General features: G+C 36.3%; 2 protein-coding genes across 7 annotated transcripts in view; both read left to right on the forward strand.

The window, feature by feature from the left end:
• Window positions 1–400: 400 nt before the first annotated feature.
• Window positions 401–1,814, forward strand: LOC104604983 (aspartic proteinase nepenthesin-1-like). The gene has a single exon (XM_010269575.2). The coding sequence runs from the start codon at window positions 401–403 to the stop codon at window positions 1,766–1,768; it is 1,368 nt and encodes a 455-aa protein (XP_010267877.1). The 3' UTR covers window positions 1,769–1,814.
• Window positions 1,815–8,730: 6,916 nt separating this feature from the next.
• Window positions 8,731–21,749, forward strand: part of LOC104604865 (AP-5 complex subunit zeta-1) — an 86,358-nt gene continuing 73,339 nt past the window's right edge. For 3 of the 6 annotated variants that reach the window (XM_088903657.1, XM_088903651.1, XM_088903677.1), the window contains exons 1-6: window positions 8,924–9,179; window positions 9,276–9,416; window positions 11,180–11,271; window positions 18,384–18,480; window positions 19,256–19,299; window positions 21,473–21,561. In XM_088903657.1, coding sequence (XP_088759783.1) covers window positions 9,060–9,179; window positions 9,276–9,416; window positions 11,180–11,271; window positions 18,384–18,480; window positions 19,256–19,299; window positions 21,473–21,561 — 583 coding nt within the window. In that variant the 5' untranslated portion in view covers window positions 8,924–9,059. Of the gene's footprint in view, window positions 8,879–8,917; window positions 9,180–9,275; window positions 9,417–11,179; window positions 11,272–18,383; window positions 18,481–19,255; window positions 19,300–21,472; window positions 21,562–21,749 lie in introns of those variants that run through there. The other 3 variants (XM_010269431.3, XM_088903654.1, XR_016085642.1) reach the window with 2 other exon arrangements.

The raw sequence follows: 21,749 nt of genomic DNA on the forward strand, positions 1-21,749 counted from the left end.
TTGTATGTTTAATGTGGTCAAGGGTTTTGCCACCATGCATCGGGATACCTAGTCCTGGAGTACTGGTAGTACTAGTAGTCCACAAAGCGCGATCTCCGTGGTGAGTTACAAATCATATGATTCAAAGTCTCATCTCATCATATAAAGATTTCTCCTAAATGAGACCCATCTGACGTAGGTCAATTCCAGGTGTCTCAGATTGCCACAAAATCTACACATGTTGTGGTGTTGTTCATGAAATCATGCTAGCGCAACTAACTAATTTAAGAGAATAACCGTCTGCAGTTCCTTTGGCTTTCCTCATTAATCATTGATTATATTCAACTTGGACAAAAAGCTTGGAATGACGATTAGTATAAGAAAGGAAATTCAATATTGTTCAGTATACTCACCGTTAGACATGGCCGGGGGCAAAGGTTTTCCGGTGCTTTCTTTATTTGTCTACGTCTTCACATTGTCCCTACTGCAATATTCCACCATTGCCAAGACGACCGGCTTCAGCTTGGAGCTACTACATAGAGACTCTCCACTCTCTCCTCTGTACCCAGGAAACCTCACTCGGCTCCAACGACTCCAGAGGCTGGTGAAAATTTCCGACGCTCGGATGAACTATTTGAAGTCTGCAATGGCGATTGAAACATCCAATACAACAGTGCAACCCGACATGATCCGTCCAAAGGTTGGAGCTGACACCTACCCTTTCCTCTATGTGGTGCGAATCGGCATCGGCACCCCCTACAAAGGCTACAACTTGATCATGGACACCGGCAGCGAGCTCATTTGGACTCAGTGCCAGCCCTGCAGCTCCTGTTTTGCTCAGAAAGATCCCATTTTCGACCCCAGACAATCCCAGTCCTACCGCAAGCTTCCCTGCCAACACCCTCTCTGTAAGAACCTTCAATGTGTTAATGGAGAATGCATCTACACAAAACAATATGCAAGTGGGTCATCAACCAAGGGAGTTCTCTCTTCTGAAACCTTCACTTTTCTGTCTAGTAATCAGTCACTTGAGGCCAAAAATGGTTTATACTTTGGTTGTAGTAATCAGAACCTTAACTTCAAGTTTGATGGTGGAATTGATGGGATAGTGGGAATGAACAGAGGCGTCGTTTCCTTGGTAGCTCAGCTGCGTGACCAAATCAATCGACGCTTCTCTTACTGTTTGGTAGAATCTGCTCTCTCAATGAAGGTTACCAGCTATCTAAGGTTCGGCAGCGACATAGTCATCAAGGGTGGAAAATTGCAGAAAACCCCATTTCTGCAATACAAGAAGAACCCAAATATGTTCGCACTGGATCTGGTAGATATCACTGTAGGAACCCACCGTATGAATTTCCAGCCGGGAACGTTTGCGTCGAAACCGGATGGCAGTGGCGGCTGCATCATAGACTCTGGCTCTGCCTTCACTTACATTGATCAGAAGCCTTACGACAGCGTGAAGGGGGCATTGATGGATTATTTTGCGAACCAGAAGCTGAAGAGAATTAACCAGAGGCCTTTGGGTTTAGATCTCTGTTATGTTTTGCCGACTAATTTCAATCTTTTTCCCAACTTTATATTCCACTTCCGAGGAGCTGATCTAGAAGTGATACCAGAGAATGCCTTCTACGTTAGTCGAAAAGACAGGTTTTTCTGCCTAGCGATGAAGCCAGACCAAGGGCTTACAACATTGGGGGCAATGCAGCAACAGAATGTGCGGTTCATATATGATGCAAATAGAAATGCACTCTCCTTTGTTAGCGAGGATTGCTCTAAAGATGTATCTTGAAGTGTTTTTCTTTTTTTTTTTTTTGGAATAAATTTCTGGTTAAATCTGGCATTTGAATGCACAAATTTATGTTTTGGGGGTACTGACGAGAGGTTCATTATCATTTAGGTAAAGAGATTTAAAGCAAAAGGAAATGAGGAATGAGAATAGAAAAGGGGAGCTGACGTGGGGCCTAATTGCTTTATAATATTAAGTATTATCAGACCTGTGTAATCCACGGGCTTTGTTAATCAAGAGTGACTCAATTAAGACTTATAAACAAATTAAAAGAATCAAAATAATGGTTCAATCTATTTGACAACAAAATTAAATTAAATTATAATAAAAATGTCCAAAACAAAGCCAATTGCATAGTTTATAGAAATAATCATAAACAATATAATTCATGAAAAAGAAAGTTAATATAATTCATTAATGTTCACATAAATGATAAAGTCAATTAAGCCCTAAATTATTAAAATAATGTTGAACCATTTTAACTCTCATCACTATTGTTGAGTCTGCAACAAAAAATATTGTAGTCATTGTTTTAAAAATATAAATTAAAATAAATAATTAATTAATGCAGATATAATTAATAAATACATTAATTATTAAAATACCGTTAATTATTAAATACTATTAATTAAAATACAATAGTTATTGAAATTACTGTTAATTATTAAATTAATGTTAATTAAGAATACTGTATTGAAATTACGGTTAACTAATACCATTAATTACTAAATACCGTAATTAATAATACAGTAATTGAAAACACTGTTAATAAAATACTGTATTTATTGAAAATACTGTTAATTAATAATACAGTAATTGATTAAATACTGTTAATTAATAATGTTATTAAAATACTGTAATTATTAATACTGCTTTTTAGTAAACACTGTATTTATTAAAATACTGTTAATCATTAAAATACCATTAATTATTAAAAATACTGTTAATTAATAAATACTGTTAATTAATAATATTGTTTTGAAATTACGGTTAATTAATAATATTATTTACTAAATACTGTAATTAATAATACAGTAATTGAAAATACTGTTAGTTAAGAATACAGTAATTGATTAAATACAGTTAATTAATAATGTAATTAAAATACTATTTTTTAATAAATACTGTATTTATTAAAATACTGTTAATTATTAAATACATTATTTTTAATAATGTTATTGAAAATACTGTTAATTAATAAATACAGTAATTATTAAAATACTGTAATTATTAATATGGTTTTGTAATGGATACTGTTAATTAAATAAATTACTGTAAATTAAAAATACCATTAAATACTGTTATGTTTTTAAAAATACTGTAATTATTTTTAATACTGTTTTTTAACAAATACTTTATTTATTAAAATACTGTTAATTATAATTCTCTAATTATTAAAAATATTGTAATTAATAAATACATTATTTTTAGTAATATTGTTCATACTGTTTTTATTAAAAATACTGTTAATTACTTTTAATTATATTGTTTTTTGTTATATTACTCTTAACCATTATTTTTTGGTAATTTTTTAAAATTACCATAATTTTTAAAATTAATGTTAACAGGTAATTACTGTTAATTATAAAATAACCATTGTTTTTGGTAATTAAATACTGTAATTTTAATTTTGAAAAATAATTAATACTGTAATTTTTTGTTATTTTCTTGGCTAAAACTAATTTATGACAGTTTTTGGTAATTAAATGTAATTTTCTGATAACTACATTCATGTTAATTTAAGTATAATTGGTTAAAACAATGGTTAATAATAATAATTTTAAAAAATTAACTATAACTATGAATTATGATTAACTATTATTGTTATGATTATTAATTATAATAATAATATTGTCATCATCATTATCATAATAATAATTATTGTTGTTATTGGACCTGTATTGTGCACGGGTCGAAGTACCCGTACTATACACGAATCGAGGGGACCCATATCATACACGGGTTGGGTCTGTGACGACCTGCCTACCGGTACCTGCAATCGAATTGTCGAAAACGGGTCGTCATAAACCGTTTTGATCGTCTTCTTCGCCCAGATTGTGAAAACGGGTCTTGCGTCGCCAGATTCGTATACAACAATTTTTGGACGCTTTTTCCTTTTATTAAATCCATTTTTCAATTGTTTATACATGTGTTTACAATATAGAAGTGGTTTGAACTCCTACTTGATGTTTGGAAATGTCTGAAAGTTGGAGGAAAATCTGAACTGCTGAAATAGCTACAGTCGGTGCATCCGAAGCATCCCAATAAGAGATTGCAACCTGGAGGATTTGAAACGTCCTAATAAGAGTTTGGAACATTTGTATATCTGAGATGGGAAGAGACTGCAAATGTTTGAAAGAGAAGAGATTGCAAGCGGTCCTGAGATGTATATCTGAGATGGTTTAAAGATTTGAAACCTGAAACATTTGAGAAAGAAAGAAAGAGGATTAAAAGAGAAAGATTTAAATGACAATTAATCTTGAAGCGCACATAACAGAGGTTTCTTTGTGTTCCCAAAGAAACCTTTGGTTTGGAAGACCAAACATATTAAACCTCTCATCATGGAGGCAGCATAGGTGGGCGAGAGACACTTTGGAAGTCCAAATGTCTCTGCCTTCACATTGATTGTTGCTGGAATAATTACATGGATTTAAAAAAAAAATAAGAAAAAAAAAAAGCAGAAAATTAGAGATTTCAAATCAGCCTCCCAAAGATTGCCCCCACAACGTTGCAAAGTACATCCCCGCCGTGTATTAGAAACATCTCTCGATGATATATCAGAAATGATGATATCATCATTGGGAGATGTTCCTAATACACGGCAGGGATGTGCTGTGCGACATTTGTGGGGGGCAATCTAGTGGGGGCTGATTTGAACTCAAAATTAGAATGAATTTCCTGTAAATAGAATTGATATGGCACATTCGCTTTTAGTATATATAGATGTGTATATGTGTAATTTTTTAAATGGGCTTGGACTAGGGGGACTTTTTCTTTTAATAAAAAGCAAAGCCCAATCCAACCCATGAACAAGTCTACTTAGGACATAAAATGGATCCACTTGGATCAAAGCTCCTATCTGAATAACCCATCTTCGATCTAGCTAGATCCCTCCATATACAATATTCCATTTCACTTGGATCATTCCTCCTAAATAGCCCCTTGTTGATACATACAACAACAAGTGAATTACTCCCGATGATAAAGCATAGTGTGTTGATGGATTTAAATTTTGTGTTCCATTTCCATTCTTAGTAAAATTACTTCTTATTTATTATATTTATTTCTATTTAACATGATAAATATTATATTAGAGATGTGCACAATTTTTTACATTTATTTATATTTTCTGTAATTTTGATTTACATTTATTTTTGTTTTTTTTTATAAAACCAAATGGGGCTACACAAGGCAGGGAATAGCATGTCCCCACAAATCGCTAGAACAAATGAAAGCAAAAGGCAATGGAAGCTTACAGAGATTAGTTGAAACAAAATCTGGGTTAGGCGTCTGAGCTTCTGGGCTCTATGAGCCAACCAATCAGCAGTTTGATTTGCTTCGCGGTAGACATGCCTATGGGTGATACATTCCTCACATTTCTCATTCAGCTCCCAACAATCAAGAATGATCCTCCTAAGGTTCCATGGGGCCGTTGTCACACAGTTAAGGCCAAAGATCACGAGCTTGGAATTGCCTTCAATAACTACAGGGAAATCACTGAAATTCATAACCAAGTTATAGGCTTCCCACGCAGCCCATGCCTCAGCCTTATTAATGGATGTAATACCTAGTTTATAAGCTTTGTAATCCAACACCTTACCAAGATGGTTTCTAGTTAGAGTAGCTATGGTGCACAAGCCCCCCATTCCCACATGATGCATCAAAGTTAATCTTAATTGTTCCAATCTGTTTTCATTATATAATTATGACATGATGGGTTGAACACTCGAACCACTTAAAAAGAAAAACAATGATTTCATTTTGGGGCGGTTTTAATTTTCTTTTCCATTGTCATGATTAATTATAAAATAATATTATATATCAAACATGTGCCTAGAAAATTTGATAGTTGTTTTGTATTTTCAATATTTTATTTTATTTTTAAATTTGTATTATTTAGTATCATGGGTTAACCTGCATGACTTGTATGGTTGAACCACTTATCTGCCACTTGGACAAAGTAGAGCAATTTCATCTAAGTCATTTAAACATGTAGGTTATATATCTTTAAAATTATTGGATATGGATTTAATTAATAAGATTTATTGGTGAGAAGGAAATGAAGGAAAGAATGAAAATTAACATTTTAAATATAAGACTTAATAAGAGGGAATTGAATTAAGTGAAAAGTAGTAGTTTGAATTATATTTTCTGCCCTCATAGTTATATAAGGATCAAATTCAAAAGTAGTGATATTTTAGTCAAGAAAAAGTTCACAAAGCTTATTTATTTAGTATACCTTTATTGGAATTTAATGAGAGGGAACAAGAGTTGATATACCCTTTTTTCATTAACACCTTGAACATGTGATTCAATGAAAAAGAACATATGAATTTAAAATAGTTGTTTAAACTACATTTTGTCCTTACCATAAAGAAGGATTACATTCAAAAATAGGCCTATGGTAGTTAAAGAAAAAGTCTATATATATAGGCCTATGGTAGTTAAAGATAGGGTAAATTGCAATATTGCATATTAGTACCTATACTTTGGGCCTAGTCTCACTTTGGTGCCCAAAATTCAAAATGTGTCAATCTGTACTTGAACTCCCAAAACATTCCAATTTAGTCTTTATTGTTAGTTGTATGTTAGTTATTTGTATCACACGATGATATGTGTGACTTTAAACTTTTAAAAATGTCAAAATTACCCTTTAAAATGATACATTGTTCATCATTTTCTTCCTTAGGAATCAAAATTTAACCAAAGCAATGGTAAACACCCACCGCCAATCCAAAGAGATTTGGGCATTTGGATGGTTGATAAAGAAAACTAAATAACATCTGAAGGGCATTTGCATCTAATGAGGGGTAATTTGGTCTGATCAATCATGTTGTGACATGTGGCCTTTGGGGTGACATATCGACATTGAGTAAGCAAACTAGCTCGGCAAGCCAGCTTGGAACACCTCGTCCAGGCCGGCCTCCACCTCGGTAGGACCAAATTGGTTGACCTCGTAAGATTATGACGACCTGTCCTGGGAGCCAGCTGAGTTGTAGGAGTTTATGGCAACCTGTGAGGAAGAGCCTATTGACCCGGTAGTACTTTACCAAGTCGAGATTCCCGAAGTGCTGATACCTTGACCGTTAGATCGACCTACCGCATTGCACGCCACGGAGTTACTTGGGTAGATTGTAACCTTGTGTGGATCTTGTAACTGTACATTAATGTACTTGAACGAAGCAAAAACGGTTCCGTGAGAAGCTCAGGCCCGTTACAAGAGGGCTCTAACCACTAATGCCTATAAAAGGCATTCACTTCTACCTGAAAAAGGTACGCGTGTGATTATACACTCTCTAGCTCTCTCAAGCTCTCAAAAGATTTCACAAAACCTCTTTAACTTAAGCATCGAAGTGCTCTCCCTAGGTAAAGACAATGGGCACTCTAATTCTCTTATTCTTGCAGTATATATCAGCTCGGCCCTGACTAGGAAATATCCAAATCGGAGTCCGAGTCATCAGACACGAGGGAGCTTCCAGATTGCGTGACATCAACATCCTTTTGCATACCTTAATAATTTTGGAGTAAATGGAAACGTTGTGAGAGTTTAGGTACTAGATTAATATGTTTTGAAATTCAGGTAGTAAAATGAGACTAGGCCCAAAGTATATGATATTAATATACAATCAATATAAATACTTTAAGTTGGAATGTGTAGAAAAGAAGGCAAGAAATGGAATCTAATAGTAAATTTTGCCTTTTTCATTTCAAATTACAAGAATGCCACTCTACCAATTCTCTCTCTTTTGTTTTTTTCCTTTCAAATTACAAGAATACCACTCTTTCCTACCAACTCTCTCTCTCTCTCTCTTTCAAATTACAAGAATGCCACACTCTCTCTTTTGTTTTTTTTCTTACAAATTACAAGAATGTCACTCTCTCCTTATAAGTTACAAGAATGCCACTCTCTCTCCAATAGAGAGAAACCTCAGCTCGACATCTTGGTTGCTAGGGGACCTGCAATCAAAGGTAGTTGAGCAGAGCCTGAGCTCGAGCTCTAATTCGAATCAAGCTTGAACTAGACGACACCTCAACCACTAAGGGAGACCTTGGCTTAGCACCTCGACAACTAAGGGAGACCTTAGCTCGACACCTTGCCTGCTAGGGAAACCTCAACTCGACACTTCATCAGTTGAGGGAGACTTTGGCTTGACACCTTAGTTGCTAGGGAGAACTACAATCATAGGGTGTCTCCTCGGCTCCGACATCCTGGTCATTGAGGTAGATCGACTCAGCACCTCAACAATTGAGGGAGACCTCATGCTCGGCACCTCGACAATTGAGGGAGACCTCATCTTAGCACCTTATCAACTAATAGAAGCCTCAACCTGACACCTCGCCTACTAGGGGAACCTTAGCTCGACCTCGATTTGGCACCTTGGCAGTTGAGGGAGACCTTAACTCGACACTTTGGCTGCTTGAGAGACCTACAATCAAATGTAGCCGAGCTCAAACTTCCAAGTTTTTGACTCGAGCCGAGATCGAGTTCGAACTCAAGTCTTTAATTCGAATCGAGCTTGAGCCTGATAGTTTATGAGCAAGCCCAGCAAAGCATGACCCCCTTTGCTAGTTTACCCTTAAAAGAAGGTATTCATTTTAACTCATAAATGGAAGTTGTAAATTTGTAATTGATGTGGACTAAATTTTTGTGTATGTGTGTTGGTCTTTCTTGCATGGCTAATTGCCTTCTAATTTTCACCCATTCACCTGCTCCATCAAAAACTTAATAAGATAGGCAATTGAATGAACCTACGGTGCTTTTACTTGTGAATGAACGTAGAGTGCAGGAAAAAGTGCAGCACGTCTCGTCTCCCCTCATAACCTTAACCCGCCCAAGGCCCAACCGTGGTGATTGCCTGATTGGTGAAGGCGGGAGTCTCAGCTACACTTTTTGTGAGCGTATACATTGTTTTCGTTAATTCCGCGCTCTTTTATCCATTTATCAGTTAGTTCAGGTAAAATCCCTTGGTGTTTAACAAACTGAATTTTCAATGTCGGTCTGAGTCACAGACAATAGAGAACTAAAACGGAAGAACAGAAGAAAAGAAAACAGAAATTCTAATCACGTCGGGAGATGGCAAAACCAGTCAATCGAGAAAAAGACTGGGAATATCACCTCCAATTGTTATCTATTAGTACCAGAGATTCCTCTTCGGCAAATGACCCTGCTTCCGATTCATCTATCCGTGAATCTGTAAGTTTTTACTCTCAGAAAATTTCGATTCTTCCTTCCTTCTCTAAATAGATTGTTCTCCATATGTATGACCATCTATTTATGGGATTCTTTCAGGTGAAAAATCTCCATGAGATGTGTAAGTCTGAGAAATCGGAGGATTTGATAGCTAGGGTGTATCCGCATATAAACAAGCTTTTTCAACGGTCGGTAGCGTCGTTGTCTCAGTCAAGGACATCTAATGGACTCCTCTTGCTGGTATAATTTCATTTTCTTGGCTATTGCTACTGTCATTGTTGTGTGTAACTGGAATTTGATTCTTTTCTGGCTTGAACTTTTAATGGAAGTATTGAGGGTATAATGATCTTGGATCTACCTTGGACGGTTTTTGCTCGAAGCCTGGTTCAATTTGTTTTGTTTTTTATAAACATGTTGTATGAATTTATTAAGAGAAAACGGTGAAAGGCAAATAATTAGGAAACTGAACCTGGATACTATATGAAATGCCTAGGGCATGATCTAAACAGAGGTTACTAGGGTATACAGCTACATGGGGGACATGATCTAAAGAGAGATTACTTTGTGGACTTATAGAGGATTGCTAAGTAAAGTTTTTATAGTTTCATAAGTTATCACTACATTCTGAAGATTATCCTTTTCCTGCCCTTATTCCATTCTCTATTGGGTGCTTTAATGCCACCAAGAATTAATGCTTTAATTGAGCATGTTGTAATCGGGACTCTCACTTATATGGATATCTAAATTTGTTGTCATGACTCATGACTTATATTGCTTTGATTGTCAGATGGTTTCTCTCTTGAGAAAGGATAAAGTCTCACAACCATGTTGCTTTACTAGTACCCACCATTTAGCTTCCAATTTCTCATATGCTGCAAAGTATGCTATTTCTCTTGATATGGATTTTCCAAAACTCATGCCCAATGTTGTAATTGCCACTCATTTGGAAAAAGCTAGTTATAAAGGTGCTCTTTCTGTTTCATGTTGCTTGCACTTACTGGCTTTGATAAAATCCAGTTCACTATCAGTTTTCTCATCTCCAAACATAACATTCCACAACCCTTCTGATAAAATCCAGTCCACCATCAGCTACCCTTTTGGCAGCATGAATCCTACCCCACTGTTGTGCTCTATCAAGAGCTATGTAATACTTCAGTCTTTGTGTTCATATTGGGTTGGCTAAAGGTTTTTATTTTGGCTGTGAACCTGAAACTTCCTTCCTCCTTTATGGCTTTATCTGGGCTTAGGACTGGCAATGTAAAACATGCTACCATTGGTGGAGTTATGTGATACAGTATTTCTCCTGAAAAAAAATCTACCTATGTTAGTGAATTTTAATTTGATTAGGTAATAATTCTAGTGGAAGAAAGCAAAATCCAATTTAGGCCCTAATGGTAATTGGAAAAAGTTTTGGACTGAAAAGTATCTCATAAGTTCTTTCTTGAAAAATAAAGTTTCCTTATTTGGATATGTGTAGATCTAGTTTGGGGTATTTTGATTAAAGTAACTCGAAGGCCTTAAGTCCTGCTATCATTTTTAGCTACTATGTTTTTATCAACCATGATAGCTTAGCTTTGATCAATTTCTGTAAGGTTTATGTTTCACCAAGTATTGTTTTTTTTTGTTTTTTTTTTTTTCTAAACTATGTAGAAGTTTATGTAGTTCTATTTCATATACCTTGACTCTTTGTCTTACTTTTGGCTTTCATAGCTCATTTAATGGAAGGGGTATTGGTTCCACTATCCTTTTCTTTCTCATTTTGTCTTATGTATGGTTTCTCTTTTTATAGTCTAATTGTTTAAGGGATAATCCTTCTTAACACTGTTTCTGCCATACTAAATTTTGATTCGTTCTCACAGCCATGTTTATCAAGTTTTGACCAAGTACTGTCATTTAAAGTTGTGTCTTTTGGTTGCTTGCTTAAATTTCTTTATTTTGGCTCCTATTTTTACGATTTATGTTAATTTAATCAATAATTCTAATTTATTTATATTGCCTATTAGGCCATTCTTCAATTTTTTCTTGACTTTGGGGAGGTGATCCTGCATGATGCTGATCCTAGCCTAAGGACTTTTTTCCGTTCATGTTTAAGCCGGTAATGATACTAAAACATTTTAACAAATTTCCTTGAATGCTTTATCGTTTAAACTGATTGAATTAAAACATCCATCTATATTATGTGCATGCTTGTTGACTTGCAGCTTGGATACATCAAGAGTGAATTACATCAAGTTGAATCTTTTCTTTCACATATAAATAGAAGCTAACATTTCGTTAAGGATGGTATTGGAGAGGTTATTGGCTCTACATGGTTGATAAAATGTGTGTAGCTGAAATGCGATATTGAGATGGATGAGTGGGAAAACCAGAAAGGATAGGATCAGAAATGAACTTATTTGAATGAAATTATGAGTAGCTCCAATAGGTGATAAAATGAAGGAAAGTATACTAAGATGGTTTAGCCACGTACAGAGAAGGCCATCTACAGCACCAGAAAGAAGAATGATCTATTACTAGGGCTGTCAACGGACTCCAAAAGTTCAATACCCAACTCAACATCCGATCTGATTATCCTAGATTTGGATGTTAAAACTTGCATTTTATTAATAATAGGATCAAATGCGGATTTAACGCCATATAACCCAATTAAAATCCAAGTCCATTTAAATATTATAATATATGTAATATAAATATATAATTATGTATATGTTGACATTATATATACAATTATATAAAGTTAATGACTAATTGAATAATTTATATTATATAAATTTATTATGCATGTAACTCTTTTTGAGAAAGGTAAAGTATAATTGGACTTGGATTAAATCCGAATCTGACCTGAGTCTGACATATTGGATTTTGGTTTGGATTTAGATTTATCCGGATCCATTCCAAATCATCTGACCTGATTACAGGGCCCTATCTACTATAAGTTGAAGGGGCTAGAAGAGCTAAGGGCAGACCAAAAAGGACATGTGTTGGAACAGTGAGAAATTTTGTAAGGGTCCATTGTTTAACAATGGATATGGCACTGAATGGAACAGAATGTCAGAACAGGATTCATGTAGCTGCCCCTATATAGTCTGATCAAGGCTTAGATGATGATGATGATTTAAGGGTCCATTTTTTAAGAATGGATATGTCACTTAATGGAATGGAATGGTGGAACAGGATTCATGTAGCTAACCCCATATAGTTAGGTCAAGGCTTAGATTCTGATGAATATGATTGTCTTTATATGGTAAGAAGGTAGGTCTTAGATAATATATGATTATGGTGGAAAGAGATTGTATTGGAGATTAGATATGGTAGTAGGTGCAAGCAAACTTTATAAAATATTTAGTTCTCTGGCCTTTTTATTTTGTAAAGACATAAATTTATATATGTGTACCAGGTTAACCTTCAAGAGAAGAAAGGAGGGTGGGGCAGTCTATGGTATAAGTATATATCAACTTCACTCAAGAAAATACATATTATGCATTTAGGCTAGCCAAAAAAATATTATGCTAAACTAATCAATCAAATAATATTTATATGCCTTTTGGAACCAATGTTGTGTAACCTTTTCAGGATTTCCTACTAACCATTGTTCTTTGTAATTTTCTTAAGTAAACAGAGATCTCATGATCCATATAAAAAAGCAGTTATTTAGTCTCATTGGAAAGGGGACTGCAATCTGGTCAGAGTCATTCCATACTTCAAGGTCTAAGACTAGGTTCCTCTTTGGATTGTTCAAGTTTGAAAGTAGAAGGGGATTCACTGGTGGTGATAGGTTGGTTAAGGGGAGGAAAGGAGGTTTCTTTGATGCACAGACGTGCTGTTAGGGATGCTAGATTCTTGTCTAACAGCATGGAAACCTGCTTCAGATAGGTCAGAATATCTTCTAATGCAATAGCAGATCAACTTGCCATGGGGGGTAGTTGGACACTGTTATACTAGGTAGTTGAACCAGTGTGGTGTGGGTTCCCCTGCTGGTGGGCAGAATCAAAATGAACTTTTGATGGTTGCAGCCTTGGTAATCATGGGGAGTCAGGTTTCAATGACATGTTCAGAAGCCATCCAGGGGATGTAATGCTTTCTTTCTCTGGACCTATTGGTGTTGGGTATTCCATCATGGCCGAATTATTAGCTTCAATGCAAGGTTTGGAACTAGTAAACACAGCAGGCTACTCAAGATTACTAGTAGAAGGGGACTCAAGATCAATTATAAGCTGGCTAAGGGGTGAATCAGAAGGACCATGCACTCTAAAGCACATGATTAAGGAATCAAGACAGCTATGCCACAAGAGCTGCAGTCTTATGGTCAGTTTGGGAGGAAAGAAACAATAGAATCTTTCAAGAAAAAAGTAAATCGAGGGAGGACTTGATTGATTGCATCACTGTCAAGATAGTGCATTGGGTAAAATCTGATGAGTTATTTAAGGAATTCACAGTGGATGATATAAACAGGGGCTGGAATACAGTAGCAAACTCTTCAAGATATAGCCCAACAATTCAAGAGAGTTGGGCAGCCTCTACACAACAAAAAACAAATTTCAGTTTTGATGGAAGCTCCCTTGGTAACCTGGGGCCCTCAGGTGTAGGGGGAGTCTTTAGAGACAGGGCAGGCAGAATTCTAGCTCTATTTTCAGGTCTATAGGAGTGGGTGATTCATTAAGAGCTGAAGTATTAGCACTGCCTGAAGGTCTGAGACTGGCTAAACAGATGGGACTACAACAGATTGAAGTAGAAGGGGATTCAAGATTAGTAATAGACTGGATGAAATCTGGAAGTTTGGGAATCTGGAACCACAGGCAAGTTATGAGAGAAGTCTGGTGCCTTGCAAGGGAAATTGGAGCAAACTTCCAATGGGTTAGAAAAACAGCAAGTGGGGTGGCTGATACTCTAGCCAAACAAGGATCAAAGAGGAGTGAACTTTTCTGGGATGCTTTGTAACAGTGGCTATGAATGTGGGTCAGGAGTTGTAATTATCTTGTTTAACTTCTTAATTTGTTAATGAAAGTGACCATTTCATATCAAAAAAAAAAAAAAAGAAAAAAGAAAAAGAAAGCTAGACAGATATGCTAAAGAGTACAAGCAAAAATTTCTTGGATCCCAAGGTATGCCAACTCTTTGGAAGATTCCCTTGCTCATGAAGGGGTAGGTGGACAGCAACTATGGTGGATGAATACTCTTTGGGTTAATATTATCCTATGTATGGGGTTCTTACCACTAGTTTGTGTTTCTTCTCAAAGTTGTTAAATTACCTCATCTATAAAAAGAGTTATTGAATTACCTCCTAGAAAGGTGCAATAACTCGTAGTGGTAAATTACCTTTCCAGGATGTGAGAATGCACATTCTGGCCAAGAATGCCAACAACAGGGAGCTTGATTGTTTCGCTTCAAAATGTGATGCTAAAAGCTTCTTCAAATTCTGAAAATGACTCCCAACTCCTTGTAATAACAATGCCATCCACAGATCTGAGGGCATTCTCTATGGGAAGAAAGAAACTCTAGGATATTCTCAGAAACTCAGAGAGGAACAGAAGATTTGAGGGCTATCATACATTTTAGGGCGGTACAGTGGCTGAAATCTTTGGAAATATTCACAGATTACACTGTGGATGACATGTTGAGGAAGTGGGGTGAAATTGCAAATTGCATGCAGACCAAGTCAGTAATGAGTGTGGCTTGGACCCCCCCACCTAGTGGATTCTTGAAATTAAACTTTGATGGATGCAGTAGGGGAAACCCGGGACAATCGGGGATTGGGGTGTTTTTAGAGATGAAAATGGGGTCATCTCTGCTATGTTCTCAGGCCCAATTGGAGTGGGTGACTCCCTTAGAGCTGAGATATGTGCAGTTATGGAAGGAGCTCGAAAAGCCAAGGAATTGAACATCAAGAAACTTATAATTGAAGGGGATTCAGAGGTGGTGATAGGGTGGCTGACTAAAGATCAAAATGATTTATGGAAGTATAATAATGAGAAGAGGAAATTCAAATGGTTGGTGCGGGAGATGGAAGTTAAGATATGTTGGATTAGAAGATCAGCTAATTCCCTAGCTGACGGTTTAGCAAAACAAGGGGCAGAAAGGGATTCTTTGTTTTGGGCTAAGCTGTAACGTTAGTGTATTTGTATCTTTGTTTTTTCTTTTTTCATTTCTTGAAGTTCTTTGTGACTCTTGGAAGATAAGTGTGTTTGTCTTCCACTTGTAAATTTTCTACTGATGAATTAATGAAAGTGTTATTGATAAAAAAAAAATAACAATGCCATCCACATAAATTACCAGGGTAGACATATACTTTTACTCTTTAACAGGCAATATGCGATTAGATGGGCATTGTCTAAGTCCTACTTGCTGAACAACTCTATTGATCTTGTTGAACCATGCCTTTGGGGGTTGTTTTTGCTCGTACAAAGGATTTCTTTTAGCAACATAAATTTCCATCATTACCTGGAGGTTGAAATCCCAGTGACTATATTATGTATATTTCTTCTTTAAGTCACCATTCAAGAAGGCATTATTGATGTTTAACTAATGGAGTGGCCATGTAAAAATTGCTACTAAGGATAGAAGAACCATTATAAAGTTTATCTTGGCTACGTGAGCAAATATTTCAGTATAGTCAACCTTGTATATTTGAGTAAATCCCTTTTTTACCAGCCTAACCTTGTATCTCTCCATCGATCCATTAACTCGATGTTTTATAAAAAAGGCGCACTTGCATCCTACTGCCTATTTCCCGCCAAGAAGGTCAATTAGCTCCAACATGTGATTTTTATGTAGATCAGTAATCTCTTCCAACATGTCTTTGTTCCAAATCCAATATTTTAAAAGTCTCTATAACACTTTTAGGAATAGAAATACTATAAATACCAAAAACATAAGCTTGATAAGAAGTATAGGAGGATTAAGATCATTAATAGTAAGGTCAGAGCCTGAGCTGTAGCTCTTATAATAGGTGCTAAGTCTGGCCCAGCCCATGATCATCCCTATCCCTCAATCTTATTATATGGATCCTTGCCACTAACTCAATCCAACTCAACCACAATGTCATCAACTGGCCTTTTTTTCTATTTTTACTTTGTTTCTTTTTGTAAGTAACATGAGATTTTATTAAATAAACATGGTATGTACAAAGTTTTCATACACTCCTTGGAGAGGATACTTTCTACTACCTATCCCAGTCCATACTTTTCACTTCACAATTGATACCTAGTGACCCCTTGCTTGGCTAATGCCTTAACCATACCATTTTCCAATCTTTGTACCCATTTGATTTTTATTTGCTTGTTCCTTGTCAGCCATTTAATCTTCCTTAGTTCATTTTTAGTGGACCATACTGCTTTCTCACTGGTCATCAGCCTTCCAATCACCACCTTAGATCACCTTCAATTTCAGGTTCATGTCTCTTCTCCATTGCATTCCTTGGAGAACATCAAGGAGTTCAGCCCTTGTGGAGTCCCCAACTCCAATTGGGCCTGAAAACATCATCAATAGGCATTGTTCTCTACTTGGACTTATGATGGTCCTATGCCCCAATTATGGAATAATCTCTCTATCATCAATAGTGCAAGCTGAGATAAGCCACCCCTCAATTTGAGAATTTCCACCAGCGTCTGGATGCTCCAAAATTTCAGTATCATTTTCTGTCCTGCTTCCCTCAACTTTTACTTTGAGTTCTGCTTCCCTCAACATATACTTCTGAGTTCTGATGAATTTTCAACAATAGATTTTGTCTCATCTAAAAGTGACCTATCAGCTACTTTGCAGAACAATCTTATCCTACCCTTTATTTTATACATCATAAAGTTCATGTGATTCTTGTAAGATCAGCTCCTCAAAGGCTGCCTTTCACAAAACTTCTAACTTGTATCAACTTCTGACTTTTAATAGACTTAATTCTTTGTGAGGCATCGACATTTTCCTCCCTCTAGTTCCTATGGTTGTCTTATCCTTCATACCTGAAGTTAGCTGCTTAAGAAGCTATTTAACCATCCGTTGTCTCGTGTGCTAGGTTTATTTTGGTGTCAGGGGAAAGGTTTATTGGACACAGATTGAGGGTAGGGGTGCAAGTTGGGCTGAGTTAGGTCAGGTCGAGGTCAACTCTAACGCATCCCAAGTTGTTGAACCCCCAAAACTAACCCAACCTGACTTTTTTGGGTTGGGTTGGGATTGGGTTGGCCCAGTTTCTTCCCTTAGTTTTGCTGAAATGTTCTTATGCTTAAGATTAACGGATCAGGGTTTACTGGTTTTGTCATTATTATATGTACAAGGACAGAGCTATAGCGCTTTACACATTTACATATATTCATGGAGGCCTCAACCCTAAACCAACCCAAAGTTAAAGTCAGATTCATATTTTTCGACCCTAACCTGATCTTCAAACCAACCCAACCCAACCTGACTGTTTTGGGTTGGGTTGAAGCTAACCCAGCCCATGTTGCTTCCCTAGTTAAGGGGAACTGATTATATCCTGCACAGATGAGAGCCTGAGAGGATACTTAAATACATGCTAACTTAGCTGTGCCAATTGTCAATGGCATATCATGATAATAGCTAAATATTATCCTCTGCATCTCAACACCATAAGTTCGTTATTTTTTGTGACGGCTAATTACATGCCAATATTCATGACATTTGCACTGGATAAATTTTAGTTTGTTCATTTTTTTTAAAAGATCTGCATCTCTAAATTTAATAAGAGGAGAAATAATTTAGACTCAAAATGTTATTTTTCTTAATCAAAACAAGAATAAAAGCCATTACCCAATTCAGGTCCTAGGTAGCTATCTGGGGTCTTAGGAGGGGTGGACTTGATACATACCTAACCTTTGGCTTTTTTTTTTTTGGGGGGGGGGGCACAAAATGGCCGCCCCCAGACTTGAACATGCATACTGTGTGCTTGTCAGTCCCCGATTTTACCATTACACCAAGCAATGTATAAAGAAAATGGAGTTTAGAAAGATAAAACTCAACCAAATTGTGCATTATATGAGATGTATTAGTCTAAACTGTCCTCTCCCCTCGTTAGCATTAGCTTGTTTTGCTTGGTTTCTGCTTCATTTTGTCACCTATCTTCTGACTGTCTTTTTTCCCCTTGAGATAAGAACTTGGAAATTTAGGGAATTGAGATATAATAATGCTCACAATGCTAATGTTCTTTTAATAATTTAAAGCTGATGATAAGTAATTGCTGACCTTTTCCGTATGTTGTCACAGTGAGTTTGCAGATCCTACTGTTGCTGAAGCAACCCTTGGTTTTCTAAATATGAACAAGAGAAAACTCCTAAATTCTTTTCCGACCTTGCTCCCGCAGGTATGGTTATTTTGCATGAATGCAAGGGAATATTTTAGTGCCAAACAAGAGTTTCAACTGAACTGAAAAAAGCCTTATTCTAACATGTACGTCGTGAGAAGTTAGGAGAATAGTTGATGATACAATGGGGAAAGGAAAGTTGTATACCATATCTGTCCATGCACTTATGCAGTAACCAGTATGTATATGTGTGACTTATCCTATCTCTGTGGATGTTGAAAGCATGATGAGAAATCGTATTTAACATCTGTATATAAATATGGATGAGGAGATTGTAACTGAGGATTCTAGATTAAGGGTCCGTTTGGTTCACAGCCGGAATCAGAATCGAAATCCTTTGGAATCAGAATCAGAATGGTCCATTCCCATAGTTTGTTTGGATGGGAATTGAAATCAGCAGGAATGAGATTTCATTCCCAATGGAGGGGCAGGGAATGGTCATTCCCTCAAATGGGGGAATGCAATTCCAGCAGAAATGGGAATGGGATTCCAATTCTGCCCAACCAAACAGTTGGAATCGGAATAGCCCATTCCGATTCCGATTCCGATTCCAGATCCCTATTCCTGCGAACCAAACGGGGCCTAAATATGTTTCCTATCGGTCACCATGGTTTTGTGTTGGAGTTGCATATCCTCTAATCAAATAATTGATTAAAACTGCTTGATAGAGTAAGACAAAAAGCATTTATTTTTCTAATTCTGTATCACTCTTAATTTTTTTTGATAAGCTTTATGCATGTTGGTCCTTTCCTGAACTTCCATCATTTATTTACAGTTCTTTCCACTGTTGCTAAAGCTGATAGCATGGAATGGAAAGAGGTAGCTTCTTCTTTGTTGGTTCTTATTCATTATTATATATAATATCATAACCTGATTGTGGTCACTTCATGCGTTCTTTATCCATTGATTGTTTGCATTATCATGCAATCATGAGCAATTGGATTTTGTGTAGCATATTGTATGCACCATTAATACCTCATCTGGTTCCTCAAATTGAGAAGACTCTTTTCTCCACCACTGCTAATGGGGTTTCTGTCGTTTAGATTTTATTGGTCAACTGGTATTTTTATTGATGTTCTCAGAATATATAGTACAGATTTAGAAAAAAAATAATTTTTATAATACATTCATGTATTACTTCGATCCAGCCCATCACTGCTCCCTCCACTCCCAAAAGAGCTCCACAGGGTCAAAAGCATAAACATTTTCTTGACACATTGTAAATTCGTAATTTGTCTAGTAACACCCTCTTGGGCTAATGAGTCAACAAGGAAGTTGCTGAAGAGAATCCATGAGTGTTTTGTCTGTACTGTATGAGCCAATTGCCTTGCTTGTCCTGGTCTTTCCCATTTCAGCCAGCAGATTGTGGTCCTGGAGTCCCTTTCAACAATCAAGCTCTGAAACCTACTGAATTAGCCATCTCAAGTCCCTGAAGTGCAACTTGTTCTGCTCTTAGAGTTTACAGTTCCAATTGGTCCAAGGATACCAATAAAACATCTCCAATATTGTATTCTAAAGGTGCTACCTATACCTGAATCACCAGGTGCAGCCATCAAAATTCATTTTTATTCTTCCTTGAGGGAAATTCCTAACTATGTCACTTCTACCTCTACTTCTAGTGACCTGACATAGTTGCCACCACAGACCATCTTCTGAGAATATCATCTTTAGAGAAGCATGAGAATTCCTCCCTTGATAATTCTGATTTCAATCTAGCTAATTATTGATTCTTTAGACTGATACTTGTTTTGGAAGATCCTACCATTCTGTTATTTATTTATTTATTTTTGCACAGAAATCTTGTTTGGGTCTCAAAAACATGCAATCAAACTCAATTGGTTACAAGCTATGCCTTGAAACAATTCAAAAATAGTATTTCAACAATAGATGGCAATTCATATGGGTTACTGTTGAATAATTATCAAAGGAGATTATGGATTTATTGGATCCAGGATGTAGGGCTGTACACAGGTTGGTTTGGTTCAGTTTCATGTACTTGGACCAACCGAACTGACCCTATCGGGTTATCTATTTAACCAACCAAAATCGACTGAGAAGTTTGTAAAACCGCAAAATCATTTTTGAATGTTTTTTCTCGGTTCAGTCAGTTTAATTGGTTAAACAAAATGGAGATTCAGCGATCAATACTGCCACTGTGTCAGCTTAATAGCCAGTGGGACTCAATGTGATTATGGCATGCTTAGGGAGATGGGACAGTTTTATTAGTCAAACTGTCAAAGTTCATTTGTTATAACATAAAGGTTTGGTGGGACCCACTATCATAATTGGCATTGGGAAACCCATGCCAAATTGCCAACGCATAAAGGGGATTGATTGGGAAGCTTTGTCAACTTATTTATTGTTAGCTGACAGTAAGACCCAGTGGAAGCCAGTGTAATATTGTGAAATGAACTGCCGTTATATCCCACCAATATTTGATGTATTTAAACTACGGTTTGATTTTGGTTTACAACATAATAAACTTCAACCAAACTGAAGAATTGGGTTTTGCATTTTTCAAACCGAGACCAACTGATTTTTCTTGAAAACCAACCATCTCAGGTCAAGTCGGTTTGGTTTGTTGGTTTATAACATTTTCTGAACAGCCCTACCAGGATGTAGCCTTCCAGGACACTTCATCTTGTAAAAAAAAAAAAAATTCCTTCTCTTGATATTTTCTGATGCTTTCTTGAATCCATTATAGCTTATCACGGTGTGATTTTTATCCTGATGTCAGACCTTTATAATTTCATGATTATTGTGATAAATTGCAGTGGGGGGGGGGTCAGTTACCTGATGATTGTTTTTGAGTCATTGTACTTTTAAGCTTTCTGTACTAGTATTCCACTGTTTATTACTTAATAAAATGCTTTTAGTCTTGTTATTCATCAATATGTATGTCTTATGTATGTCTTATGTAAACTCTCTAATGGAATTCTTCAAGGGCCAAAACTGATTCTGATTCATTTCTTATTTCCTTTTATCCGTGCAGATTGGAAAAACCATTTATGAAGGTTTTTCCAGGAATGATGTCTCCTGGATCATTTCTTCCACTTTTTCCATCAATAATTGACTTGCCAAGTGAGTTTCCTTTGATTAATTTTCTTCTCCATGTAATTATTTATTTCCATATTTCCTTAAATGATGCCATGATCTGCTGAACATCTATGGAACCTTTGCCCTTGCTTTTCTGGCTGTGGCCCATATGTGTCTTCCCCCCTCTCTATCTCTTATCAATGCTTCACTATCATTTTCTATTTGTATTTTGG

The sequence above is a fragment of the Nelumbo nucifera genome, chromosome 1, assembly GCF_055504915.1.
Source record: "Nelumbo nucifera cultivar China Antique chromosome 1, China Antique-T2T, whole genome shotgun sequence".
Lineage (NCBI taxonomy): Eukaryota > Viridiplantae > Streptophyta > Magnoliopsida > Proteales > Nelumbonaceae > Nelumbo > Nelumbo nucifera.

Excerpts from the sequence above, each read along its gene's own strand:
- LOC104604983 (XM_010269575.2), top strand. The coding sequence starts at position 401 with ATGGCCGGGGGCAAAGGTTTTCCGGTGCTTTCTTTATTTGTCTACGTC.